Consider the following 27,241-nt stretch of genomic DNA (forward strand, 5'->3'; position numbering starts at 1 on the left):
GCCAAACGGACATCGCCATTTCGGTTCTGCGCCATCGTCCGGTGAAAAGTGACTAATGACTTTCGTCTAAATAGTCAGCTTGTTCTCTGATTTTGTCAAGGATGAGGTGCATCATTACTGTCTTCAGTGCGGAGGTGCATCGCATATCTCCCGAGACACATGAAAGACCGAACTCTGCCCGATCGACTCAACAGCAACGATCTACTCTTGAAAGTTGACTTTTGCCTCTTTATCCCCGACATCCCAGTCCGCCGAATCCCCGTCCCCTGTCGACGGGCGACAACAACCAATCAGCAACTCGGATTAACCCCGAAGAGCTCATTCCTGACACATCAGGGGCTACTCCGGTGCTGACAGACTTGTCTGGAGACTACTTGCGACTGGACCGAGTTTATTGCCCTGATGACGGTAAGATCTCCACTTTATCGACGCCTGTGAATGGGTGTCTCGGCCCGGGGTCGCTGTCTTTACCAGATCGGGAGCTTTCGCCTTGGTGGTTGTTGTTGTTGTTGCAATTTTTATTAAGATGGACAATGTACAAGGTTGAGGATATAAATTGAAGAGCTGACTGCGGGGTCTGTGAGAGTATTCAAAGACTCAAATCTCACTATTATTACATATCTCGCCTTTCCTGCCTGCCACAATGAGGTATCTGTTTCTGACTGCAGTCTTGCTGCTGGGGCAGATAGTGACGGCCTTGTCACCCGCTGAATGGCGCCCACAGTCGATATATTTCCTGTTGACAGATCGATTTGGACGATCGGATAACTCGACAAGTGCGGGCTGCGACGTCGGTGAAAGAGTATGTGCCCCTTTTCACCCTCCTGGTCAAGACTAACCATGAATATAGATCTATTGCGGTGGTACTTGGCGCGGTATCATCAACCATGTATGCCCTCAAATGCCTATTCGAACCTAGCACGGTATTAGCTCTGTATCCTAACTTTCGTCTCAGTTGGATTATATCCAGGGAATGGGATTTACTGCCATCTGGATTACTCCCGTGACAAAGCAGTTATCGCAGAACACTGGTGTGGGCGAGGCTTTCCATGGGTATTGGCAACAAGATATGTAGGCTTTTCACATTCCACATGTCGGGAGGTTGCTCACACACTGTACTAGATACAATGTCGACCCACACTTGGGCACATCCGATGACCTGAAGGCACTCTCAGCTGCGCTACACGCTCGAGGAATGTATCTGATGGTTGATGTTGTAGCGAATCATATGGTAGGTTGTGCTGGAAGCCTGTTCAATGCTGTTTCTAGGCTGTTTCTAACACGATAATATCAATAGGGGTATGCTGGCGCCGGAAGTAGTGTGGATTACAGCGTTTTCTCACCCTTCAACTCTTCTTCATACTTCCACTCCTACTGTTCGATCAGTGACTACAATGACCAGTCTAACGTTGAGAATTGCTGGCTGGGTGATAACACCGTGTCCCTGCCGGACCTGGACACATATCGCACTGATGTGAAGGATCTTTGGAACAATTGGGTCTCTGAGCTGGTGTCTAAGTACTCGAGTAAGCTGGGCTCCTCAATTCTCAAAGAGCTAAGCTGACCAGTGATGTTTTTCAGTTGACGGACTGCGCATCGATACCGTGAAGCATGTCCAAAAGTCTTTCTGGCCCGACTTCAATGCCGCTGCAGGCGTCTATTCTGTTGGAGAAGTTTTCGATGGAAATCCATCTTACACCTGCGACTATCAGAACTACATGGACGGCGTCTTGAATTATCCGATGTGAGATTGCTTCCATTCATCGTAATGTGAAGCATGATGCTAACTATGCAGTTACTATCCGCTGCTGAATGCATTCCAATCATCCAGTGGCAGCATTAGCAACCTTTACAACATGATCAACACTGTCAAATCCGGTTGCAAAGATTCAACATTGCTTGGAAACTTCATCGAGAATCACGATAACGCACGATTCCCAAGGTGAACAGTACTTCCATGATACCCGTATTCCCGACGCTCACTCTGGTTTTCTCATAGCTACACGGGCGACTATTCACAGGCCAAGAATGTAATCTCGTTCCTGTTCCTGTCTGACGGTATCCCCATCGTGTACGCTGGTCAGGAGCAACACTACAGTGGTGGCAACGACCCATATAATCGTGAGGCCGTCTGGCTCTCTGAGTATTCTACCACGGCAGAGTTGTACAAGCATATTGCGACTACGAACAAAATCCGCAAACTGGCGGTCTCCGCAGACTCTAGCTACATTACCTACAAGGTCAGTATTCAGGCAGACATACTAGGACGGAAATTAACTAACATCTTCTCAGAATGTCCCCTTCTACCAAGATAATCACACTCTGGCCATGAAGAAGGGATCCAACTCACCGGTCATTACCGTGCTCTCCAACGCCGGGTCTTCCGGATCATCCTACACATTGTCACTGGGTGGGAGCGGGTACTCGTCTGGTGCCAAATTGACCGAGTTGTACACCTGCACATCCATCACGGTGGATTCCAACGGCAACATCGCCGTACCAATGGCATCTGGACAGCCACGTGTACTTGTGCTCACCTCGACCGTCGGCAACAGTGGTCTATGCGGCTAAGCCTTGCCACAACAAGAGCCACCGCCCCAACTTCAAGTCTTCAACCTAGGCCTTGACAGATCCCACGGGAATAGGAGTTTCACTCCCATTACACGGTAGTTCGTCCCATGGGAGTCGATTCCATCAAGTTCCCACAATTCCACTACGCCTTTCCTATTTTAACTCCCTAAAGCGGCCAAGAAATCAGATATCTATGCCTTTCAACTTACCCACACCATACTGTTATTTCTACTCCGTACAGAAGGGAATAATAATAATTTGGTGGATGGAGATTCTCTTCCACTTGTCTTCTCCGGAACATATTAGTGCCGTTCCGCAGCAGGGAACACTTCAGGGAATAAGTCCGATCACATGGCCTGTCTTGGCAAGGACCAAGGAGCAAGTTAGCAACGTCGTTTCGACAAAAACTTATGCAGGTCATGTGCTTCGGCATGTTTGCACTGTTTGGGATCCCACCGTATCCACCCCACTTCCACGGTTCCATCGCGGACACTCCCATGGAAATTCCATGTGTTGGAAGTACTTCAGCTACTGCGACCGCGACTTGGATATCGGTTTTTGTGACCCATACTGTCCCATGTAGTAGCTAGGGAAAGCACCTGGGCATTTGGGTGAGAACATTTAGCGCTGGAAATATCATTGGTCACTATCTAGGTTGGAACACCTATAAAAATTGTATATAGAAATGCTAGCTAAGGTATGCTATATTAACGTCATTCATGCAGACATAATTCGTGAACTTCCAGGTTCCCTTCCAGCTCAATTTCCCCTTTTCCACCCATTCCCACTCAGATATGTAGGGAAGCAAGGTTTTCCATCATATAATCGTAACTATCCCGACGGAAGTCATCTCGCAACAAGGTGCCATGATCATCGAAGAAATTCATCAATGAGTGGTTGTCAGCCCATTGGGGCCAATTCATGTACTTGTCAGCCTTTGCGTTCGGGTCCTGCTCATACACAAATGACAAATAATATGAGTGCAGGGACTGAGATGCATAGTCTGGCAGGACGCCGTAGAGCACTCGAGCGATATCAGATCCATGGTATGTTCCCAGAAAGGGGACGTTATGCTCATAGGACGAGAGGTAAGACCAAAAGGGAACATCAGGTTTTGCGTCCTGGGCGTAGTTCAAGAAGATACGGCGTGTGAGGGTAAACGAGAGGTCTCCCAAAATGGCCGCAAGTCGTTTGTATTGTGGGTACCAGTTGTACAATGACCCTGTGCGGAACGGGGAGCCATCTTCTTGAATGTCTTGATATGTCGCGACAAGATCTGCAATCTGCTGTCGCGAGGCATCGAAGAAATATAGACTCTGCAGATAGTCGACGATGTGGTCGGTTGTCGTCAGGTTATTCTGATACAGAGCGAAGATAGTCCCTTCGTCTTCCTGGTCACCGATGATGAATGGAACCGGCGCATATTTTCCCTTCATGACGAGTTGCTCTGCTGATTCGGTCAAGACCATGCCATCCGGGCGGGGCAAGTATGACTCGGCGACGGAGTTATAGCCCAGGATACCTGGGACGGAGTTGGCAGCACTAAGGAACTTGGTGTAGTCCAGCCCACGTAGACACGCGAGGGTATCACTCGCCCCAGTGCAGCCACCATTCTCCACCACGGTGTCATAGACCGCTTGTCCTTTCGTGCCGTCAACATCATTGGCAGGCACAATGCTACCGGAGTTCATGATCGCACTGCGGAAGAGTGGGGCCCCATTGTATGTGTTATCGCCATCATATAAAGCCATCTGATCAAAAACGGAGATGGCTCCGGCGGACTCGCCCCAAATCGTGACCTTCGAAGGATCGCCTCCAAATGCTGCTATGTTGTCTGCAACCCACTTCAAGGCCAGCCGTTGATCCAAGAGCCCGAGGTTGGCTGAGCCATCCTTAAGAACCTCTGCACCCGGAAGAAATCCAAACCCACCAAGGCGATAGTTCATGGCAACAAATATGACTGGCATTTGTAGCTTTACAGAACTCGCTACAAAGCTTGAGCCATCGTACTTCGCCGTGGAGCCCTGCTCAAATCCACCGCCGTAGATCCACACCACCACCGGTAGCTTTGCGTCGGCGTTGGTCCCCGACGGACGGCATACATCCAAAGTCAAACAGTCTTCACTTGCATGGGTGATTGTTTGAAAAATGGGAATAACTGCCAGCTTCCCGAGTACAGAGCTCGGAATTTCCTTTGTGTCGGTACTGAAAAGGAACTGCGGGCAGGACTTGGCAACGGAAGTAGCCTGGAAATTGCCGAGCGAGGTTTGGATTGGCCGGGGTGGTTTCAACCGAAGCGATCCGGTCGGAGCCAGTGCGAAGGGTATGCCATTGAAGTTGTCAACCTTGTTCGGGCTCGAGAAGCCGACGACGGTGGCCTCTGGGTTGGGAATGATCACGATCGGATTAGCAGCTCGTTTGTGTGGCGCTGGAGCTGCCAGAACCACTGGCAAAGTAAGCAACAAGACCAGCCTCAACGGGGAAGGCATCATGACGCCTTTGCATGAAGTGGACAGAAAACGGTTTCAAGCCACGAGAAAGTTGCCGTCGGCCCTTGCCTTGCAATCCTCGTGTCGAGTGGGCAACAAGGGAGTATCCAGAATGTATCTTTTCCCCACCCTTAGCTCCAAATATAAAGCCTGGATGGATAGGTTTCAGAAAGACGAACACGATTTTGAAGGACTTGTGCTTTGTTATATTCCCTACTGATCGTGCACTTACTATGCCTGAGTGGCATTGCAAGACAAAGAGTTCAGCCCGCACACCGGTCATGCGGTCGTTAGCTGGTGCAAAGCTATCGATAACCTGCAGGGCCACCAGCATGAGCGGGCGGGGCATGAGCGGGGCATGAACAGGGAATGAGCATGATCATTTGACCTGTGAGTCTTGTGGTTGGATAGTAAGGCTACGGATACACTCGAGAAAGTTGGCACGAAATGGAGGAATGCAAGTCGGAGGAATGTGCACACAGACTTTGACTTGACGCAAGGGGGTTTGACAAATAGTATCCTCCAAGGTTGTGTCAAGGTTCAGCCCATTTTCGGATGATCCACATCAAACCCGTGGACGAGCTGAAGCTTCTTTTCGGTGGCATATCCCTGCCTGTCTGGGGAAGCCGAGTGCAGAGGGTGCCGCTCGGGGCTGATCCTAAATCCTTGATCAGTTGAGGTCACAGCCCGGATGAACCGAACTAGTACGTTTTGCGCTGGACGAGGTCGCGTCTTTATCAAAACATACTACTCCATACATGTCGCGACCACTGAGACTCGGAGGTAACATGCAACTCAAATGTACTATCCCGTGGATTCCGTCCATTCGGAGGCCTATTCTTTATGTCGAATGCAGCCTTCAAGAACATAGTAAGACTTGCCTTGTTGATACTCAGTCTGGTTTCGCAGTGGAGAATATGTTTTCTCAGAAGTGAAGTCCTAATCGCTTCCTCCGCCAACGTTCCCGTTGTGGACCGGCCCGAACTCAATAATAGCTAAGTCCGGGATCCCGAGTCCGAGACACTGAAGCCGAGCAACGACGGGTGGCAACCACCCATGGGCCATGGGTTTAGGAGTTCTAACACATTATATGCCATTGAATGAAAACTGTCCCTTCTGTATTTCTCGCAACTTGATGTGTCAGATCCCTCTACCACAAGCCCGTATTTCTGTAGGAAGTCTGCACGGTGGACCGAAAGAACTATTCATGCCTGTCATCGGGGAGACACAGTGGAGGATATGCATTGATGACTAGTGAAAAGGGAGTTCGCGTATCTGTCGGCGAGCCTTCAACCAGGACCCAGGTAGGCAACTGGGAGCAGCGGGACTATAGATAATAGGAGAGGAAAACAAGGAGGAGGTCTAGAGGAGTGTGTCTGATTGTCCTACTCCTATCCACGTTGTTACCCCTGAGACCTCAGACTGTATCACATGATCCAAAGTTCTGCGAGTCTCCAGATTGTTGGCGCGCTAAACCTAATCGGCTTGCTTCCTGATCTAAAGTCCGAGCTTTGATGCCTCTCGACATACTGTCTCGCGGCAATTTTCTTTACCACTTGATAACGGCGCAGCCTGTCGAACCTGGGGAGAAACATGCTTGGTAGATGGTCAACTGAGTACCGGGCAAGTCGCTCCCGTTAGGTACATTGGCAGTGATGGTCGACAGTCGACAAGACTCAAATACTCTGCGGGATGAGAGTGCGTCATTGAGGATCTGGATGGGACGCATGAATACTGTAATAGGCAGATTGCTGCATCTCCAAAAATTAAAATCCCAATAACTATTAGGTGGTGGTTGTTTTTAGGATTCAAGCCACCAATATGTGGCGTGGTGTGTGATGGCTTAGCTATGTGGCTGCGCAGCTTGTGGAATCTCGAAGTTTGGAATACTATTTGTGTCTCCATGCATAACATGCAGGTGAATGGAGAAAGGTAATGGCTAGTATGGGGTAGTATGGGGTAGTATGGGGTAAGTCCGGAATAATATTCTCGGTAGAAACACTCGGCTATGAAACCAACGCTATAAGAGGGGTAAGCACAACAAAGAATTGCCACGAGAATCAAGATGTTTTACCAACCAGGAATTACAGACCACGATCTTCCCCACGATCCTTTCAAGGTTAGTTTGCGACCATTGATTTGTACATAGAATATCGGGCCTTGACAACTGACAAGAATGCAGGCGTGCGTCGTCCCCCGTCCGATCGGATGGATATCCACCCAAAACAAGGCTGGCCAGGCCAACTTGGCACCGTACTCGCAGTTTAATAACTTAACCTTCGACCCGCCCTACGTGATGTTCTCATCCAATCAGACGGTCGATGGCACACGCAAGGATACGGTGGTCAATGCAGAGGAAACTGGCAAGTTCGTTTGGAACCTGGCGACATGGGACCTGCGCGAAGCGGTGAATATATCCGCCGAACAGGTTCCCTATGGGGTGGATGAATTCGAGCGTGCCAACGTGACCAAGGAAGCTGCGACGTTGATGAACGTCCCGATGGTTCAAGAGTCCCCAGTGAAGTTCGAGTGCGAGTATCATTCCACCGTCCGACTTCCTGGCAACCCCCCATGGGTACAGTGGATGTGGTGATCGGCCGGGTGATCGCCATTCACATCAAAGACGAGGTTTTGACGGATGGAAAACTGGACATTCGAAAGACCCAACCGATCGCTCGGTGCGGATACTATCAGTATACAGTGGTGAAGGAGACATTTGATATGGTTATCCCTGGGATGTCGGATCATGTCCTCTACGGGCTAGAGGGAAATGTAAGGCGTAATCGGGAGGTCCAATCGCGTGAAGACAGGGGATGAAATGTACGGAGTAGTCAATCAAAAGATATCACCCAATTATCCGTCCGCCGGGCGGGAATTCTAATCAGCCACAATCATAAGCCCGTACAAGGTCGACACCTCCGGGAGACCGTCGGCCCAAGCTTTGCCAATTCATTATTGAATGAAAGTTGGGTAAACACTAATAGATAGGGGGTAAGAAATCTGGGTTATCATCACATGGCCATGGCATTTGGACATGTCTCACTTTTTCCCCAGACCCGAAGTGGCAATTTTGCCTCTAATCAGATTAGGGAGGTGCGTAGAGGTGCAATCCTTGCCGAGTATAATTGACAGGAGTATGGAGGAAGGCCCATTTGTGGATCGAGGCCATGTGCCCTTTTTCAGCACTTCTCCGTGTACATATCTCACCTCGGTTATCAGCCGTCGACAACTGTGATAGGATGTTCAGATGCCCAGGATAGCCAAGTAGACAGGGTTACAGTGTAGGTTGCCAGCCAAGCCGCATGGCGCGGGGACAAACTCGGCATAAACTCGAGGAAGCATGGGCCAAGGATCTCGGAAGTGGGGCCTCTAGGAATGCCAAGCCCGCTGTAACTGTCGGATTGGACGAGGCAAGGCTTGGCAATTATTAGCCTTCCAGGATCTTAAACTCTTTTCGACCAAAGCTACCGTGGCTACCGGCGCGTGTTTATCGCCCCCAACTGTCTATCAAACACGCGACCAGTCGGATACTGCCGAAGCAGATTATATCGATTGATAGGATTGGAACTTGATTGAAACGCCACTGTGCACAGATCCCACAGAGTTGATCCTGGGAGTGCTAGAGGCAGGGTCTCCCGGCTATTGACGGTTTTTCGTGATATGTTAGGCGTCCGCCATGTCCAGATACAGACAGTGCCCCGGTTTTCCTTCGGCTTTCCAGAAGGCAAAAGTGAGAGATGAACTAAGGAACGGGCAGGGTGGAGATTAGCAAGTCATGGAGTCTCGCTAACTGACAGCTATGCTGACAAGCGCGCCATGTCCATATAATTGCTTAACCTCGCCCTCTCCCACTTGCTTTTTTTTTCTTCTTCCTTCTTCGTGCGTTTCTGGGAGTTTCATCTTTCATAGATCTGAACCCACAAAAACATCACGATGAATGCCTCCGATCCCCTCGATTTGGCTGAAGTGGCCAAGTCCCACGCCGCCACCCATGATATTGGTCTGGATGAGAAGCTGGACCCAGTGACTGTGACCAGCGGCACCGACGGATCTTATGATGAGGCTCTCGATCGGGTCTATCCTACTGATGAGGAGCTGAATACACTTCGTCGTATTTCCGACAAGGTTCCCTGGTCGGCATACACCGTTGCCTTTGTGGAACTGTGCGAGCGTTTCTCGTACTACGGAACCACCGCCGTTTGTATGAAGCGCCTATCTCTTAGCGATAATCTAAATAGGCTAATCCAAAATAGTCGTCAATTTCCTCCAGCGACCTTTGCCAGATGGATCCACCACTGGAGCTCTCGTTGCAGGCACCTCTGACTGGAGCAATGGTTCACCGGGAGCTCTGGGTTTGGGCCAACAGGCCTCTACTGGATTGACTTTGTGTAAGTGCTATGACCAGCCGCTTTGCGATTTATCTCCCTACTGATATATTGTTCCAGTCAACTCTTTCTGGTCTTACTTCATGCCCCTTCTCGGTGCCGTTATCGCTGACCAGTACTGGGGACGATTCCGCACCATCCTCACTGCTATTGGTTTCGCGCTTCTCGGTCACACGATTCTGATTATCTCTGCCATTCCTAAGGTTATTCAGAACCCCAACGGAGCAGCCGGATGCTTCTCCATTGGACTGATCATCATGGGTATGGGAACCGGTGGTTTCAAAGCCAATATCTCCCCCCTGATTGCAGAGCAATACCGCGAGGACAAGCCTTTTATCAGAACACTCGAGACTGGTGAACGTGTGATCGTTGACCCGGCTGCTACCGTTGCCCGAATCTACATGTACTTCTACATGATGGTCAACATTGGTTCCTTCGTCGGTCAGATCTGCATGGCCTACGCTGAGCGTTATGTCGGCTTCTGGTTGTCCTACCTCCTCCCCACTGCCATGTTCTGTCTCTGCCCCGCCGTTCTGCTTCTATGCAAGAAGAGATACCATTTGACCCCTCCCACTGGAAACACCTACACCAAGGCATTCAGACTGTCGATGCTGGCCATGAAGGGACACTGGTCTTTGAACCCCGTGCGATGGTAAGCTACAGTCTACCAATGGCGACAGAAAAATGAAATGCTGACCATATCATCTTTAGGTTCGGCAAATCATCCCAGACCGACAGGTGGGCGGCTGTCAAGCCCACTGCTCTTGGGGCCAACAAGCCGGTGTGGATGGATTTTGACGATGCGTGGGTTGATGAAGTTCGACGTGGACTGCTTGCTTGCCGGGTGTTCTTGTGGTACCCCCTGTACTGTATGTGAAGTTTTCCCCTGGCAGCGACCACTCTCTTTTACATACTGACTGTCTTAGGGCTCGCTTACAACCAGATGCTGAACAACTTGACTTCCCAGGCCGCTACCATGAGACTTGGAGGTGTTCCCAACGATATCATCAATAACCTGAACCCCATTGCTCTTATTATCTTCATTCCCATCTTTGATCGGCTCGTCTACCCTGGCCTGCGCAAGATGGGCATCAAGTTCTCTCCTTTGCGAAGGATCACCGCCGGCTTCTGGATGGCCGCCCTCGGCATGGTCGTCGCCGCTGTCACTCAACACTACATCTACAAGTTGGGACCTTGCGGTTCCGACGCCAACAGATGTCTGGAGGAGGAGGGCAAATACTCCGACATCTCCGTTTGGATCCAGGCTCTGACATACATTCTGGGTGGTATTTCGGAGATTCTTGCCTCCGTCACCTCTCTCGAGTACGCTTACACCAAGGCGCCAAAGAACATGCGTTCCCTCGTACAGGCCGTCTGCATGATGATGAACGCCTTCTCGGCTGCGCTCGGACAGGCCCTGGTCCCTCTCGCGACGGACCCCCTCCTGGTTTGGAACTACACTTTGGTTGCTCTTCTCGCCTTCCTTGGTGGCGCTGGATTCTGGTTAACCAACTACAAGTTGGACGCCGAGGAGGACCAGATGAACATGTTGCCCGACAGCAACTACAACGCTCAGGTGGATGTCGACGAGGAGCGTAAGTAGAGAGGTCTTTTTGAAATACATAAGGATGAGTAATGTAAGAAATGATGCGGTGAACCTGAAGATCAACAGATCCCCTTTCAAGGGCACGGATACACCATTGGAAATCAATATTCAACCCAATTTCTGGAATCAGGCTGCTCATTTGAAGAGACCTTGGAGTCTCTTGTAGTATGTAGTGGAGTATTTCTAGTGCCTGTGTAGAAGTGTAGTTCTGATATCCCCAAGGATGAATCGTCCATCTGCCAGCTGGGCATGAGAACATCTCCTACACCGTTCTTCCATGAATTATCACCTCATTTCCACTCTAACATACGGTGACTCTTAGTCTCTCTTCCTCAAGCTTTTCATCCTTTCGCTGTCCTTCTGTTTCTTGTTTGGTCCCTTGTCTTGCTTCGCGTTGCGTTTAGCTCCTGCGGCTCTCTTCGTGGTACCTGGATTTTTCTCATGCTCGTTTTCCCTTTCCTCCTTTTCCTTGCCTAGATCTTCCTGCTGCTGCTCCTCCTCCTCCTCTTCCTGTGCGTTATACTTGTTCTTCTCGTTCTCCTTGTCCTCCTTGTCGTCCTTTCTGGTATCCTTCCCAACACCATTTTCCTTCTCGTTCACTTTGTTATTGTCCTCTTCCATGTCACCCGCTTCGTCTTCCCCCTCCTTGTTTTTATCCCCTTCTTCATCCTTCTCTGCATCCCGGTCACGAGATTCTTCGCCGCCATCCTTCACCTCAGAGCTAGCTCTCCTTCTCGCCTGTTTCGCTGACTCGGTATTCCCAACAAACTGCTTCCCCTCTTTGGATTCGTCGAGCTTCTTTTTGTCTGTTTCTTCTTTCTCCCCTTCACCCAGCTCTTCCCACGCCTTCTTGGGCAAATACCGTTTGCGGGAGTCATCCTCCTGCCGGGCTGTTCCGGAGCCCTCCTTCGTCTGCCATTCTTCTTTGGTCCAGTTCTCGAGGTGTTTCTGCGACTCTGTCTGGCCTTCTTCCTTGGAGGTCTTGTAGCCACCACCTCGCTTCTTATACTCGGATGCCATCATTTGGGCCTGTCATCGGGTTAGTGTCCATGACCAGGAATTGAGAGTGTGTATTACTGGTAAGTACCTTGCGCGCCGACCATTGGCCTGGTTTTCCGCCTTTGTCGCTGTTGTGAATCTCTTCTTTGATTTCACTGCGAAGCTCTGGGTCTGTGTAGTTGTCCTTTGGGGGCATGGCGCTTAGGAGAGGTATAGAAACGTAGTGAATGGGGCGAGAAAAGGGTTTATTTTGAGCGACTGTGTAGCGGATTGTAGCGAATTGCATGGCAGTCCGGTAGGTGTTGTCAAAGATTCTTATCAGCCGGTCCAGCAGATTGGTGATGACATCGATCTGTGACATCACCAGGTATGTGAAGTTCCACCGTTCCTGGGCCAGACCGACCACATGCTCATCGGCGGCTGTGATTAGCTTTCGATCGATCTGAAGCTTAAAGTTTATTTTGGTTAACTATACTGCAACTTGTGTACATAATTTGTCAGTGGCACAATAAATCTGGGAAATTAATCAGACAGACCATTCAAAATTTTGGAACTGATATGTACCTTTCAAGATAAAATATCAAAAGATCTTCTGCGCAGTTGTCAATATCCGCTTCGTCAATATCCGCTTCGGTTGGTTTATAAGAGGGATAAGCTGGTAATCACGTATACTCTCCAATGTCCTGACGTGAAGCGGAGTTCCAGACGCGTGGTTGGGGAGTTTTCGCCAACTGGCAAGCTTTCGACCAACTGGCAAACCTTCGACCAACTGGCAAGCTTCCAGCCAACTGGCGAGTTTCCGACCAACTGGCAAGGCTATATCCAGTTTGCTCCAGTAATCCCACTGCTACACGTGCCGCATCTGATCTGGTGTTTAACTCTATGACAAAATTTTAATTCCTCAAGGTTGGTTCACAGACGGCTCAATCTCGTTGACCACAAACTCAGCTGTACGTAGCGCGATCAATGGGCTTAAAAACATCCATGATTTGTGAACATTCCATTCAATAGCTTTTAATATCTAGCCATCAAGAAGACGCATACCTACACCGTTTATCAGGCCCTTAGCGCTCACTTGTCTATTGATGTCGACATCGAATATGGCATAAGCACCGGCTGGAATGGCAACATTGTCTCACACATGCCCCGCATCAACGTGTTTACTCAATTAGAAGACATATCTTGTCGTTGGCCCCATATAAATCGCGGGTATTGGTGCATCACGGATGGCCGAAGCGGGGTTGCGAGACAGATTTACATAATTTCCACCGGTCGTCTGATCTATCTCGAGTCAACCCTTTTGTCTAATGAAAGCCAAGAACGAAGCCATAGAAAATGCAAAACTCCAGGATGCACCGGCTTCCACATTATCAACACGTCATCGAACCATGTAAGGGCCCTCGAGGAATACTGCAGGTACAAATTGTGCTAAGAACTCACCACTCTGACATTCAGATGCACGAACTCTCGGTCACAAGTCTCCCATACCAAGCGACGTGCCCGATCCCGGGGGAATGGATGCTATGCGGCCTTGCCCTATGTATGCAAATGCACTGCAACGCTACGCGGCCCAGTATTTGCTCAGCCTGCTTGTAATATAGATATTGGTCTGCGTATCGGCCGTCTCCGATGAGGGCGAACCGTTCGGCTATTCCTTTATTAACCACTCACACCTTTCGGGGAACAAATAATCACACTTACAATATACTCTCGCTCTTATAGTCCGACATGGTCCGGCCAATCATGCGCCTTATACTAGCGGTGCTCTCACTCAGCGTGACTGCTGTAGCTACGCCTGTCCCACTAGCGCGCCGAGGTGAGTCTGAACCGCATACCGTAACGCAGTACCTAACCATTCTCCGTCAGAAATCTCATCGGAACTTTTGGAGAGATTCACTTTGTTCTCCCAGTTCGCCGCTGTGTCCGCATGCGATCAAAACATCAACCACACCGGCCAAAGCGTGACCTGCGATTTCGGTAACTGCGAATTTGTTGAAGCCGATAACACCACCGTCATCGACATCTTCCATAGCACAACTGGACCAACGGGCTATATTGCCTTAGACCATACACGGCAGCTCATCGTCTTAGCCTTTCGTGGAACAATATCCAAGCACGACTCCGAGATAGACTTCAAGATTAATCTCAGTAAGATAGACATCTGCGAGGGCTGTCTGGCCCATGAGGGGTTCTTGGAATACTGGCAAGCTGTGGAAGATCAGGCCACTTCAAAACTGAAGCAGGCCACGCAGGAATACCAAGACTATCGGTTGAGTGTCGTCGGACACAGTCTAGGCGCGGCGGTTGCGACCCTGGCAGGAGCTTCTCTGCGGAAACACTTCACTCTGGATATGGTCAGTTGGACAGCCATGACGAGATTGGAAAGTCGGCCAGCTAACCAGGGATAAATTGAGTAGTGGACGTTCGGAAGCCCCAAACCAGGAAACAAGAAGCTGGCCGAATTTATCACCAGCCAACAACCACCAGACAGTGTGTATCGAGTCACGCACGCCGCAGACCTTGTTCCGAAGATCCCGCCCACGGGAATTATCTTCGACTGGAGCCAGCCTTCACCTGAATACTGGATTGACCAAGAAACTGGCCAGCAGGTCACCACAGCCGTGGTGAAGCGTATCGAAGGGATAAACAGCAAAGAAGGCAACGAGGGTACAGCCCCGTCGTCCCCCATCTGGCCGAGTCCTGACCACGGGTGGTACTTTGGGAATCTCAGCGTGTGCGCGGACCCTGCCGACAAAGGACATTGATGCAAGGATCTGATGCAACAGATGAGCATGACTGCATGACATGATGGATAGCAAGGGTACCTAGATGCGCTGTATATTCTTGAGTCAGGAGCGGAAGGAATGCAAGATACGTGGTATAGTCCCACACCATAATGATATACTGTGTATTGAAGATCTCGCTGAACGGCATATTACAAAGTTCGAATTCACAAAACAAAAAGAAAGCGGTATCACATATACATAACGATCAATCATTCAAGCTTGGGTCGCAGTTGTAGACTGGGCCCTTGTACAAATTCCAGCCCGGTGTCATGATCACCACCCAGAGCAAACTTAATGTCCTTCATGTAGTGTTCACGTGGCTGCCATGGACCCCGATCGGCAGCCTTGGGCAACACACGTTCGGCAATAGAGACATAGGTCGAGTTGAGGTTCAACAGTCGACGCTCCTGAATCGTGGCCGCGTCCTTCTCCTTCAAGCGAGGAACAGCAGCGATCAGCTTCCGCGACTCCAGCTTCTTCAACAAACGGCAGACAAACTGTGCCGTGGCATCCGCACCCAGAGTCCACGACGCATTGGTGTACCCAATGACGAAAGCAGCATTAGGCAGATCCTGCAGCATGACCCCATTCCACAGATACTTGTCACCGACATCGATCTTGTTCCCATCGACCGACAGCACCGAGCCACCGGCGATTTGCAAGCGTAGTCCCGTAGCAGTAATAATGATATCCGCGTCCAGCTGTTCACCCGAGTTCAAGATAATGCCATTCTTCGTGACCTGGCGAATAGTATCGGTCTTGACATCGGCCTTCCCTTGCCTGAGGCTGCGGAATAGATCCCCATCCGGGCAGACACACAATCGCTGGTCCCAGGGGTTGTACCTGGGCTTGAAATGCGGGTCGTGAGGGATATGCTTGGGCAGCTGCTTGCGCACCCCCAACTGGAGGATCCAGCGGGAGAAGTTCGGGAAGCGCTGGCAGAACAGGAAGAAGATGCGCGAGGTGTAAATCCAGATCAGGCGCTGCACCCTGGTATACAACTTGTTGGGCAGGATGTATGACAGCCAGCGACTGCTTGTGCGGTTGGGGAGAGAGAGGATGTAAGTCGGGCTCCGCTGGAGCATCGTCACACGGGCGGCATGTTGGGCCAGATTCGGGAGGAGAGTGATGGCGGTGGCGCCGGAACCGATGATCACGACCTTCTTGTCCTTATACTGGAGATCTTCCGGCCAGAACTGCGGGTGCACGATCTGACCCTGGAAGTTGTCAAGACCGGGGATCTCGGCCTTCAGGGGCTCCTTGTAATTGTAATAGCCCGTGCCGAAAATTATGTAACGGGCGGTGAAGGTCTGCTCGTTCCCGTCGGTGGTGACATTCAGCGACCAGACATTCTCCTCGGAGGACCAGTCGCTAGACGACAGGCGATGGTTGAAAAGGATGTTCTTGTCGATGCCAAATTTGGCCGCGGTGGAGCGCACATATTCCTTGATATCACTGCCCGCAGCAATGGGATTATCGTGAGACCAGGGATTGAACTGAAAGCCAAAGGTGAAGAGGTCGGAGTCGGAGCGAATTCCAGGGTACCTGAAGAGATCCCAGGTACCACCGAGATCGTTGCGAGCTTCGAGGATAGCATAGCTGTAGCCAGGGCATTGTTCTTGAAGACGATAAGCGGCGTTGATGCCGGAGATGCCAGCGCCGACGATAATTACGTCGTAACGAGTCTCTTTAGTTCCATTCATGTTGGGATTTTGTGAAGTCGAACTGAAGATTGGCGATCGGGTCATTTAAGCAGACAGTTCACATGCCTCGGTTGACTTTCAACATTTTCTCTTGTCTTCAGGTGATGATCGGCGGTGGATCTTGAGGAACACTTTGGGTAAACAGTACGTTAATTCATGCGGGGATCATGACGAACGTTGGAAGTTGGAACGTGCTGGATATTGTCACGACTTCTTACATCTATATTTAGGTGTTTAGGTGTCTCCGTAACTACGTACTCCGTATAGTTATCGTGACCAGACTAGACGATAGTTACAAGTACAGTGACAAGCATGAACATACTGAGAACCCTCAATTAGAAGTACCACTTACATAGATCTAGTAGATCTACTCCAGATGATCCGGTTGGTCTTTCCACGATATCATTGTACACAGTATGTATGCAGTACACAGTATGAGAGATGACAATGACATATGCAATTCCCAGAAAACCGAGGGATTCCTCCTAATCAAGACCTCGGCCCCCTGCTCATCTTTACTACAACGGGCGAGCTTTGCGAAGATCCACTTCGCGCTTGGCCGCGATAGAACTTATCAGCCATGGCCCCTCCAAAAAGTGATGAAACTCGATAGCCAAAATGTCTCTAGCTAAAGTCACACTCACTCTCTGGGAGAAACTGGACCTGCTGCCAGCAGTGGGCTCCATTGTCGTCGCCGTCTTCTTTGCGATCCTCACTGGCATCCGGCGCACTGAGCGCCAAGCAGCCAGTCTGCTCTTGCATGCGGGATATGCGCTTTTCCGCCAGGCAACTAAGCGCCTGAGTCCGCGTCAAATGCAGTACATTCTGCCCTCCTCCGACCAGATCTATGAGAGGTACAAGAAGAAGACGGGCCAAAAACCGCAAACCATCCAAGTCGGTGATGGCGGATTGGGCCATTGGCACGGTGATCCCAATGCCGACAATGTGATTGTCTGGTTCCACGGTATGTTCCCCAACCTGCAGTTATCACCATCACACTAATTTCCCCCCTGTGCAGGAGGTGGCTTCGGACTGCCCGCCCACTCGGGGTACTGGAAATTCTATGCGCAGCTCGTGCGCGACCTGGAAATCTCCGGGAAAAGCGTCGCCGTGTTCGGCATCACATACACCCTCGCGCCAGTCGCGACATACCCGACACAACTCCGACAAGCAGTGAACAGCGTGCGGTATATCTTGTCGCAACCTAACCGCGACCCCTCCTCGGTCTTCCTGGGCGGCGACTCGGCAGGCGGGAACCTCGTCGGCGGCGTTCTCTCCCACATGGCCCATACTCATCCGGAGATCAAGCCGCTACCTGTCGAGGGTCAGCTTGGCGGCGCGGTGATGATCGCCCCGTGGACACTGATGGACACGGAGTTCCCTGAGATGGAAGTCTACCATGGCGGCGACATCATCACGACTGCGGTTGCGGGACCGTGGGCGACGGCCTACATCGGTGGTAGAAAGCGAGACTACTACACGGATCTGTCCACCGCACCGAAGGAGTGGTTCTCTAGGTTCCCCGTGAAATCGATTTTGATCACCGGCGGTAGCAATGAGATCATGTTGCCGATTATCAAGGATTTCACGGCGAAGTTGAAGGAGGGTTATGAGAATGCGGAGTTGTTTATTGGACGTCGTGAGTGCCATGTGGCGCCGTTCTCGAATTTGGAGCTTGGTGATCCTACGAAGACGGAGCAGGGGAAGCGCATTGAGGCGTATCTGGCTGAGAATATGGTTTGATGAAGTCTATGGTTGGGATGTGACACACGACACTGTATGTCGGAGAATATGTGCGAGTAGACCTTGAACGACATATCTTTACATCGAGTAAATACCATGGAAATACAATATATTTCAGAGACTTGCGTGAATTCAGCGGTATATTATAAGTACCTAGTAGTGCCAGCTCTAGCTGGAGCAGGTGTTGAGGATATTTTGCCCGCAACATGCATGAGAAACAGAAAATTTCAACACCGTACACTGAAATATACTTGTTTATCCTCAGAGAACGCAAGTCCATGAACCAGCTGGTGATATTGCTAAACCCTAATACTATATACATTCATTCCCGACGTAACCAAATCCAGAGGTATCTCAAATCATTCAATTCAAGAACGATGTTATCTACTGCGCCTTAACGAGCGCCGCCTGCGCATCCCGCATTCTCTTCAATGAACCAGACGCATAAGTGCGCACACTCTCCTGTAACCAGGTAGGCATAGCACGCACGAGACTAGCCGCCGACTGACGAGCAGGCAAGATAACCTGGCCACTGGTTTGAGACACAATCTGCTTGCAGATCGCGTCTGAGACCACTTGGGGGGTCATAATAGGCTGATTGAATTGTGCCTCATTCTCGGTGAGAAGGTGGATCATAGGGGTTCGCACCCACAGGGGGTGGATAACACTAAAACCGAATTAGCTATGGAGAACACTTGACCGGAGCATTCCCTTCCTTACCTTGTGCGCACCTTGGGTGCGTGATACCAGTGGCGCAGTTCCTGGCGCAGTCCCTCGTGGAAAGCAAGCGCACTAGCCTTGGAACAGCAGTAATCCACCATCTCACCGAGTGCGACGAAGCTAGCCATACTGGCCACAGTCACAATGTGACCGTGGTTGGCCTTGATCATAGCCGGCAAGAATTCCTTGACCATCAGGAAATGCGAGAGAGTGTTCACCTCGAAAGTCTGACGAATCTTGGCCTCGGGCTCCTCGAGGATAGTGCCGTCATGGCCGACACCCGCGTTGTTCACCAACACGGTGGGCTCACCGTGGTTGGCACGGATGGCCTTTGCTACCTCTGCAATATCCCCGGAGTCGGTGATGTTCGCCTTGTAGAAAAATACATTGGCAGGCAAATCAAAGTTTGGCTCATTGATATCGAGGATGATAACACGCAGGCCGGCGCGTGCGAGGTCTTCCATGACCTGCTTGCCGATGCCACTGCAGCCGCCTGTCAAGAGGATCAGCTCACGGGCGGGATTCCATGGATCATTGCTCGTCCAGTTCTGGAGAGCGCGTTGTGAGATGAAGCGATTTGTCGCGCGGACCAGACCAAGTGCGGCGATAGCACCCAGGGTCTTTTGCGTTGCGGAGTTGCGGAGGAATTGTTGGGCGGGTTCGGGGAGGTGGGTCAACGCTACCTGAGCGTACTGGGTGACGAGTTCGAGGGCCGACATTGCGTGAGAGATGAAGTTGAGATTGATCGGAGGGTAAAATTGGTGGGATGATGAGATCGGGGTATATTATTATATCTGTATGTTCAAGTGTCAAGCCGAGGCTTTGAATCAAGCTTCATTGCTAAAATGGAGACCAATGCGAATGAAAATTTCTCCAACTTCAAAAGTGATCGACGAAGTGATGCATTTCGTCCTGAGTCCTGACGATCACCTGCTGCTTTCGATTTCACATGTCAACTGGTCTCTTGGCGACCCCGCAGAAATGCATGAGATCACGGGGACTCCACGAGGGAAGAACATTCGACTGCATAACACAGTAAACTAACAATGCAGCGCAAGTAGTTATGGAGTTCCTGCTGTGTACGGGCCTTGTACAAAATACACACTACAACCACCGACATACGCAGTATGCTCTACGGTGATCGATATACACACCACTGGTCCTACCTTGGAACTATTCCGCTAAGTGACAGACTGCAGGCATCACTGAATAGTTACCATCTCATGTCAATCTCATGTCAATCTCATGTCAATCTCATGTCAATATTATAACAAACCAATGGATATGAACAATCTCGAGGTTAACATCTGAAATTCAACAAAATGACTGCCGAGGTCTCGCGTTGGTCGCCCCAACAGGAACGAAAACGCCGATCCCTGTGGGGGGATCTCAGACCTCTCCTGATAAATGAATACATATTTCATCGGATGGGCCTAAGGCTTTGTACTGTGTTTAACCAGTTCAGTCTTCAATATTCTGAATATCTGATCACAATATGGCCCTCGGTGACGGTCTCCCCGCTGTGGCCGCTTTCTCCCTGGTAGAAGCCTATGTCCTCCAACGCACTGTCTTTGAAGACACGGCCTTTCAAACAGTCTGCCTAGGCGTACTGGGGGTAAACTTCCTCCTGAATGCCGTATACGGGTTGATAATATGGCCGTTCATGCTCAACCCATTGCGGCATCTGCCCAAGATACAGGTAGGCGAAACATCCCAGTCAAAAAATTGAAAAATGAAAAATGAAACAGCACAAGACTGACTCGTCCAGGGCTCGCACTCAGAGATGGTATTCGACTCACCCAGGGGAACCAAACCCCTGCACTGGATGAAGACGATTCCGAATGAAGGACTCCTTCACATCCGCGACATGTTCAATCAGAGCTACCTGCTCCCGACAAACCACCAGGCTCTGTTAGATATCATGAGCACAAACACATATGACTTTGAGAAGCCATGGCGCGCACGCAACTTCCTCGCCCGGATCATCGGCTTTGGGATGATCACATCGGAAGGTGCAGCCCACAAGAAGCAGCGCAAGGCACTCACGCCCGCGTTTAACATCAAGAACATACGGTCCATGTATTCACTGATGTGGAATAAGACGGGCCAATTGCTGGATGAACTAGAGAATGAAATGAAGAATTCCCCAATGGAAGGAACGAAGCCAGAAGAACAAGAGGGCAAGATTGAGATGAGCGAATGGGCGAGGTACGTTCACCGTGAGCGTAATTGACTACGCATGCTAACAGCCGTGTAGCCGACTTACGCTCGACATCATCGGACCGATAGCAATGGGGCGCGACTTTGGCTCTCTACACAACAAGGAAAATAAGGTAGCCGAGAGTTTTGCGAGGATCCTCGAACCAACCAAGGAGAAACTGGCATTCTTGGTGATGAACTTTGCGCTGCCGCAATGGATGGCCAGGCGTGTACCGTGGCGGATGAATACAGTCCTCAATGTCGAGACGGCCTATCTGCGCAGTATATGCGATGAGATTGTACGCGAGAAGCGTATCAGTCTCGCTGAGTCCAAGGCCTCAGCGCAGGATCTGGAAGCCGATATTCTGGGCACCATGATGCTTGGTGGTGATTTCACGGACGCAGAATTGGTAGACCAGATGTTGACCTTCTTGGCTGCTGGAGTAAGTATTGCAGTGAACCTGGTAGATCCAACTTGACTAACGTTCACACAGCACGAGACCACCGCCAGCGCCTTGACCTGGGCCTGCTATCTCCTTCACCTGCACCCAGAGTATCAGAACCGACTCCGCGAGGAGATCCGAGCCAAGATTCCCTCTGGTGACAGCCCAATCACACACCAAGACCTCGAATCTCTCCCATTGCTAAACGGCGTCTGTCAGGAGGTCCTCCGCCTCTACCCAACAGTACCAACCACGATCCGCGAAGCCGTCCGCAATACAGTGGTAGCCGGCAAGTACATTCCGAAGGGGACACGCCTTGTGATATGCCCCTGGGCAATCAACAGAATTCCACTATTCTGGGGCGATAACGGCGAGGACTTCCTGCCAGAGCGATGGATTGACACGGACAAGAACGGAAACCGCGTCCCAAACAATAACGGCGGGGCATCGACAAATTATGCCCAGATCACATTCCTGCATGGACAGCGGTCTTGCATTGGCAAGGATTTTGCGCGTGCGGAGCTGCGGTGCGCTCTTGCTGGTGTTGTCGGTCGGTTTGCATTTGAGATGCAGGATCCGAAGCAGGAGATTCATATTTCTGGGGCTGTGACGATTAAGCCTGTCGAAGGGATGCATCTGAGGATGCGGAGGGTTGACGAGTGGTAAATTGAATTGTATCATTGAAATGTAGGGTTTGTACAGCGTTGGATTTTATGCAAGGAGTATTTATAGGATGATTGGCTATGTTTGATGAGGAAATGCAAGCAATATGAGACCACTTGGATATTTGAATCTGAACTGAACATTGGACTTCATTCTCCCATCTACTGTCTAATGTGACTGTAACTCCACATTCAATGTCTGCAGACATTCCCGTTATATCCCCATCAAGACGAGCTGGGCTGGCACTCAACACCAACATCGCCATGAATTCCATCGCAGATAACAGTCGAAGGGCTACCAGCCGGGCTGCTGATATCAATATCCGACAGTTGAATACCCGAACACACGGCATTGGGCGAGCAGGTAAGGTCAGCGATAACCTTGCCATTCTTGCCCGACGAGGTACCGTAGATGTTCTCAAAGGTAATGTTGGTGAAGTTGACCGATGACGGATATTCCGCGCATGTGGTGGAGTTGATGTCGAAGTAGCACTGGTCCAACACGATCGGCGCATCGGTGTTCCCAATTCGGATGTCCTTGTACGTGATGTTGTTGATGCGGCCAAAGCCGACATTCGGTCCGGCCCAGGCCTTCAGACGGGCGCCATTCTGCTTGACATTAGAATCGTGCGTCTCAAAGCCTGAATCGAAGTGGAAGTTCTAACCTGTCCGTTCAGGAGAGTCACATTCTCAATCCAGGCATGCTCGATGAAGTCCTCGACTCCGGGGTACTGCCCAATGCTGCCCATGCTGACACCGTGGGTGTTGTTGCACCACAGATTCTGCACGAAGATGTTCGTCGTGTTAGGCTTAGGCGAGAAGCAGTCATCGCCAATATCGATGCGGGTGTTGGTCACGCTAAGGCCATCCACGTTCAAGGAGTCAAAGCCGTCGGTGTTCTTGGGCAAGGCCTATGCGCGGGCGGTTAGACAAAATCTGCGATATACCCAGAGCGCCACTTACCGATGCATTAGTTGAGAAGGCATTGATATAAACATCGTCAAATGAGATATCATTCGTGCGCACGAAAAAGTTGGTCCAGCAAGGAGAGTTAAGTTGTGTGATGCCCTCGACAGAGACGCGGGTAGCGTTGTCGGTCAGAAACAGAATGGGTCGATAGAATGTGTTTTCATCGTCCTGAGCAGCAATTAGCTTGAATCAACATCCCTGTGGACCGAGTCATACCAGAATTTCCCGACCAGCAAAGGCATTGTACCACTCCTGGCCATTACCATTCAGAGTACCCTTGCCAAAGATCTTGATATCCTGACCACCCCAGACCCAGAAGGTGATAGACTTCTGGAAAGGATAGTAGAAATGGTTTGCTTGCCAGTAGTCGATATCATCGGTGAACTGTCTATGTCAGTCAGGCTCGGGCCTTCACTTCCTCAGGGACGCACCATCAATTCACCCTCAAGCTGCACCTCAATATTATCCAAGAAACTCAGATCGAGCTTCTTGCCGATGACATACTTCTTGCCCTTCTTCAAAAGAAGTCTACCGCCATGGTTGGCAGCCTTGATACCCCAGAGGAAATCATCGGAGATATCGTCGGTGTCACTCGTCGATGAGCGAATTGTCACAGTCCGACGGTCCGGGTGCTTGTGGTGTCCATGAGCTCCAATCTTCTTCAATCCCGCCTTGTCCGTAGCCGGGATAATCTGTGCGCCATGGATGATGTGCTCTGTAGCAATAGCACCTACTGTGCTGAGTAGGAGAGCACCGATAGCGAGAAACTTCATCGTTGCTGGTTGGAGCTGGTTGTAGCTGGGTCAATGAGCTCAATTGCTCCAGCGTCGAGATTAGAACCTCCAACAGAGACAACGGCTAATTTATAAAGTACCCCGGAATATCCCCAGCACAAACAAAACTCCTTCTAAAGCTGTACATTGTGTCTTTCCCCGGATTTTTAAAGAAAACTGGGGAACTTCACGCGTCACAATGGCTAAGGGAAAGACATTTCTCCGCCTGTCAGATCAAGTGATTTCGACCAGACCATTGTGATCGACAGGGCCTACCCAATAACTGTATCGATTGAGTCAATATTGAATAGACTGAGGGTGGAATCAATTCTCCGCATTATGCCAAGAGCATAACAGTTTCTGCACGTGACTTCGTTGTTCTGGCCGGATTTCATTCCCCCGAGCTAATCTGGGGTCCTGGGGAATTGTGTTCTTCCACCAATCATACTTGATCAAACATCTTGAGCTCCTCCGAAAGCTGGAATATTATCACTTCATTTCTTGGCTTCTCATCAGGGTATCCTTCAATATCAGGCATAATGAACTACAACAATTATGCACACTGCGTCACGTCACACGAAGACGTTTGGGATCTTCTGCCTCTGGAAATAGTCGTCGTTTAACCGATCGCTGCAAAGTCGGTCGACATTTCAAAGTGGACCGATGAAAGTCGATGATCAATGCCCGGCCAAGTTCTTTATTCCATAAAATATTGTCACGCGAAAGATCGTCGTGAATGATTCCCAAGGCTTTGATTTCTCTGTTTGTTTTGCGAATTTCGTGCCGGAGCCAGGGCGCCAGCTCCATCGATGTCGTGCTTTCTCCTCCCCAGCCCATCACGAGCATATGACGAATCTCTCCAGCTCCGTGAAGAAAGTAGATTTTTGCCAGGTCAATGGTACCCAGGAAGACAGGCACGGCCAACCCTTGGACCTTTCGCAGAATGTGGTATACCTGCGCTTCGCCGGAGACTTCTTTCCACAGCCCAGACGTGGTTCCTTTTCCGATGACAGTGTAGCCGTATTCGACGCAGGTAAGTTTGAACGGCGCACCGTATCCGCCACAACCCCCGAGAGGTGTGCAGCGGTCAATGTTCTCGTCCAATTGTGCTTTAAATAAACCCAGCAAATCTCCCGAGGCTATCGGATGTCGGAGATCGTCCTTGGTTCGACGATGAAGCATCACATTTGGACAGCAGTCGTCTAGGATACCGCCAGACTGCAATCCGAGTAAACATCGTTGAGTGCAAAATTGTGCATTGTGATGTCGGGCCTGGTCGCCTTGATTACTTCCCTTGTCCCGTTGACGACCTGCTCGTTGGGTAGACGGGGATGACGTGACATGGATGAGGCCCCGCTTGCGGCTTGTTGCTTGGTTCGAATCGGAGCCCGATGAGTTTGGCGACTGCGAGGGACGTGGTAGAACACCTGACGGTGCGCGGCCCGCCTGAGACCTTGTAGGTACTCGGCGAGCTGCTGCTGCTGGAGAACCCGGCGGAGACGATGGCAGATAAGATAAACCGGATTCCGGACTCGGATACACCGGGTTGGTACTCTCTGGGTGGAGAAGGGTCTGCCGCAGTCCTAATTTGGGAATCTGAGAACGAGTGTGGTCAGAGCTGGTCTTCCAAATGGGAAGGTCTAGTCGTGTCGAATTTCGCCATTCCTGGCCACGCGCGGCCGAGCGAAAAGCCATCAAACACAGACACAGTGTCCTCGCAACAGAAGTCTTCCGTAGCTGAGAAGTATATTCAACTTCCGGGTTCAATTCGCTATTGGGGTCACAAAGAAAGTAGTACAGCGTGCCAGGGTCGTCGCATGGAACACGGAGTAGGACTCGAGCAATCCCATTTGTCACATAGGAATATTCGAGCCCTTCCTGAATCATCACGTGGTATTCCTGGACAAGCGCAGAGCAGACAAGTCGCTCTGCCTTATCTTTCAACTTTTCTTCCTGCTTTGTCAGTACTTTGTTTGATCCGACCATCTCCTTCCATAAGTCCATCGGTCGGAGCCCCATACGAAGGGTCGCGACAGGAAGCTTGTGTGGCGGTTTATACTCGACAGTCGTTAGAAGCGTGTTAGTGTTGCCGTCGATACGATGGATGCAAAACTGATCAGGTCTTGGCCGGTGTACACTGGGCGGTTGGCTTGCATCCGCTTCAATAGCTTCGTTCTCGTTTAAGGAATTCGTATGATTTTTTCTGAACTGGATTCCATCGCCGAGGCCAAACTCGTCGCGAGCAGCGGGTATTTTGCACAACTCGGAAATGATGTCGCGGACATGCTTCTCCACGGCGAATCGCTCATAGGCCTCGAGGTCTCGCTCGCTGCTTATAGGCGTTTCAGAAAACTCTCGACCAAATCCTTCCAGCTCATCCAGTGAAGTAAATAGATGTGGCGTCCCTCCTGGTGTCAGCTGAAGATAGCCAGAGACGGACCGGTAGATCTCCGACAGTTGTGTCGAGCAGATGTTCCAGGGTTCTAATCGTATCGGGCAATATTTCCCAGTATGTAGGAAGGGGTATTTTCCTGGTAGTCGAGCGAGATGGTGTCCCAACTCTCAAGGGTCGAGAGAGGAGGTTGTGGGAATGGCGCAAGAACTCCACAAAAGTAGTGGGTCAGATGAGCTCTTCGGCTTGTTCCCGACTCTGTTCTCCCGCCTGGCCTCGTCTTCGGCTTGTTCCCGTCTCTCTTTCTCCCGTCTGATTTCATCTTCAACCTGTTTCTGTCTCTCTTCGACCTGCTTCGGCCTTTCCCCTAACTGCTTCGAGCGCAGCTTGTAATCTCGAGAACTGTTGTCGGCCGTAGAGAAAGACCGTAAGACGGAGGTTATGTCACCAACAGGCGCGGTGAGTGTTACCTCAGTGAGTCTTACCCCGTGTTGTGACTTGTGGTGATATGTGATATCCATCAATCACGTGATGCGGTTATTCATCATTGTTTACTTTTCCTCTTTTTGGTAGTTAGGCTCCTTTCTCGCATCTCATAACTATACGAAGTACTTACTCAGCCTTCACCCTTCGCCCTCAGCTGCGTTTCTTTGAATGGCAGTAGGAAAAAAAGTCAGGTAATGAATCGATGAGTGATGCTCAGTGAAGCGAGTCGACGTGGGCCATGTGACTCCATGTCATTGTCCGTGTGAGAAACTCGAGCTTGGACTAGCAGGATTAATACTCTGCCTTGGGAGTTTA

General features: G+C 50.5%; 13 protein-coding genes across 13 annotated transcripts; 6 read left to right on the plus strand and 7 right to left on the minus strand.

Annotated features, from left to right (window-relative positions):
• Positions 1-643: 643 nt before the first annotated feature.
• On the plus strand, positions 644-2,571 carry N7515_005184 (alpha-amylase; the record flags this gene model as incomplete). Its single annotated transcript, XM_056665928.1, has 9 exons — positions 644-802; positions 851-889; positions 956-1,071; positions 1,123-1,231; positions 1,298-1,526; positions 1,582-1,744; positions 1,796-1,942; positions 2,000-2,240; positions 2,293-2,571. The coding sequence occupies 9 exons, from the start codon at positions 644-646 to the stop codon at positions 2,569-2,571; spliced, it is 1,482 nt and encodes a 493-aa protein (XP_056519524.1).
• A 788-nt stretch (positions 2,572-3,359) lies between these two features.
• N7515_005185 (putative extracellular lipase) lies at positions 3,360-5,060 on the minus strand (the record flags this gene model as incomplete). Its single annotated transcript, XM_056665929.1, has 1 exon — positions 3,360-5,060. The coding sequence occupies one exon, from the start codon at positions 5,058-5,060 to the stop codon at positions 3,360-3,362; it is 1,701 nt and encodes a 566-aa protein (XP_056519525.1).
• A 36-nt stretch (positions 5,061-5,096) lies between these two features.
• On the minus strand, positions 5,097-5,409 carry N7515_005186 (uncharacterized protein; the record flags this gene model as incomplete). Its single annotated transcript, XM_056665930.1, has 2 exons — positions 5,097-5,210; positions 5,293-5,409. 2 exons carry the CDS (start codon positions 5,407-5,409, stop codon positions 5,097-5,099), a joined length of 231 nt encoding a protein of 76 aa, XP_056519526.1.
• A 1,716-nt stretch (positions 5,410-7,125) lies between these two features.
• On the plus strand, positions 7,126-7,653 carry N7515_005187 (flavin reductase family protein; the record flags this gene model as incomplete). The annotated part of the gene is made up of 2 exons (XM_056665931.1): positions 7,126-7,179; positions 7,243-7,653. The coding sequence occupies 2 exons, from the start codon at positions 7,126-7,128 to the stop codon at positions 7,651-7,653; spliced, it is 465 nt and encodes a 154-aa protein (XP_056519527.1).
• A 1,340-nt stretch (positions 7,654-8,993) lies between these two features.
• On the plus strand, positions 8,994-11,048 carry N7515_005188 (uncharacterized protein; the record flags this gene model as incomplete). Its single annotated transcript, XM_056665932.1, has 5 exons — positions 8,994-9,261; positions 9,314-9,448; positions 9,506-10,097; positions 10,157-10,314; positions 10,372-11,048. The coding sequence occupies 5 exons, from the start codon at positions 8,994-8,996 to the stop codon at positions 11,046-11,048; spliced, it is 1,830 nt and encodes a 609-aa protein (XP_056519528.1).
• A 321-nt stretch (positions 11,049-11,369) lies between these two features.
• On the minus strand, positions 11,370-12,336 carry N7515_005189 (uncharacterized protein; the record flags this gene model as incomplete). Its single annotated transcript, XM_056665933.1, has 2 exons — positions 11,370-12,080; positions 12,139-12,336. 2 exons carry the CDS (start codon positions 12,334-12,336, stop codon positions 11,370-11,372), a joined length of 909 nt encoding a protein of 302 aa, XP_056519529.1.
• Positions 12,337-13,778: 1,442 nt separating this feature from the next.
• N7515_005190 (lipase family protein) lies at positions 13,779-14,815 on the plus strand (the record flags this gene model as incomplete). Its single annotated transcript, XM_056665934.1, has 3 exons — positions 13,779-13,866; positions 13,917-14,404; positions 14,468-14,815. 3 exons carry the CDS (start codon positions 13,779-13,781, stop codon positions 14,813-14,815), a joined length of 924 nt encoding a protein of 307 aa, XP_056519530.1.
• Positions 14,816-15,045: 230 nt separating this feature from the next.
• N7515_005191 (flavin-containing monooxygenase) lies at positions 15,046-16,539 on the minus strand (the record flags this gene model as incomplete). The annotated part of the gene is made up of 1 exon (XM_056665935.1): positions 15,046-16,539. The coding sequence occupies one exon, from the start codon at positions 16,537-16,539 to the stop codon at positions 15,046-15,048; it is 1,494 nt and encodes a 497-aa protein (XP_056519531.1).
• A 618-nt stretch (positions 16,540-17,157) lies between these two features.
• Positions 17,158-18,282, plus strand: N7515_005192 (lipase/thioesterase family protein; the record flags this gene model as incomplete). The annotated part of the gene is made up of 2 exons (XM_056665936.1): positions 17,158-17,503; positions 17,558-18,282. 2 exons carry the CDS (start codon positions 17,158-17,160, stop codon positions 18,280-18,282), a joined length of 1,071 nt encoding a protein of 356 aa, XP_056519532.1.
• Positions 18,283-18,666: 384 nt separating this feature from the next.
• On the minus strand, positions 18,667-19,721 carry N7515_005193 (uncharacterized protein; the record flags this gene model as incomplete). Its single annotated transcript, XM_056665937.1, has 2 exons — positions 18,667-18,949; positions 19,003-19,721. The coding sequence occupies 2 exons, from the start codon at positions 19,719-19,721 to the stop codon at positions 18,667-18,669; spliced, it is 1,002 nt and encodes a 333-aa protein (XP_056519533.1).
• Positions 19,722-20,497: 776 nt separating this feature from the next.
• On the plus strand, positions 20,498-22,310 carry N7515_005194 (cytochrome P450; the record flags this gene model as incomplete). Its single annotated transcript, XM_056665938.1, has 4 exons — positions 20,498-20,701; positions 20,771-21,210; positions 21,260-21,644; positions 21,696-22,310. 4 exons carry the CDS (start codon positions 20,498-20,500, stop codon positions 22,308-22,310), a joined length of 1,644 nt encoding a protein of 547 aa, XP_056519534.1.
• A 221-nt stretch (positions 22,311-22,531) lies between these two features.
• Positions 22,532-24,048, minus strand: pgxB (uncharacterized protein; the record flags this gene model as incomplete). Its single annotated transcript, XM_056665939.1, has 5 exons — positions 22,532-22,915; positions 22,972-23,217; positions 23,270-23,443; positions 23,492-23,659; positions 23,707-24,048. 5 exons carry the CDS (start codon positions 24,046-24,048, stop codon positions 22,532-22,534), a joined length of 1,314 nt encoding a protein of 437 aa, XP_056519535.1.
• A 567-nt stretch (positions 24,049-24,615) lies between these two features.
• On the minus strand, positions 24,616-26,961 carry N7515_005196 (uncharacterized protein; the record flags this gene model as incomplete). Its single annotated transcript, XM_056665940.1, has 2 exons — positions 24,616-26,531; positions 26,652-26,961. 2 exons carry the CDS (start codon positions 26,959-26,961, stop codon positions 24,616-24,618), a joined length of 2,226 nt encoding a protein of 741 aa, XP_056519536.1.
• Positions 26,962-27,241: the final 280 nt, after the last annotated feature.

This window comes from Penicillium bovifimosum, assembly GCF_028826915.1.
Source record: "Penicillium bovifimosum strain IBT 22155 chromosome Unknown utg000005l_segment0_segment0, whole genome shotgun sequence".
NCBI classification, from domain to species: Eukaryota; Fungi; Ascomycota; class Eurotiomycetes; order Eurotiales; family Aspergillaceae; genus Penicillium; species Penicillium bovifimosum.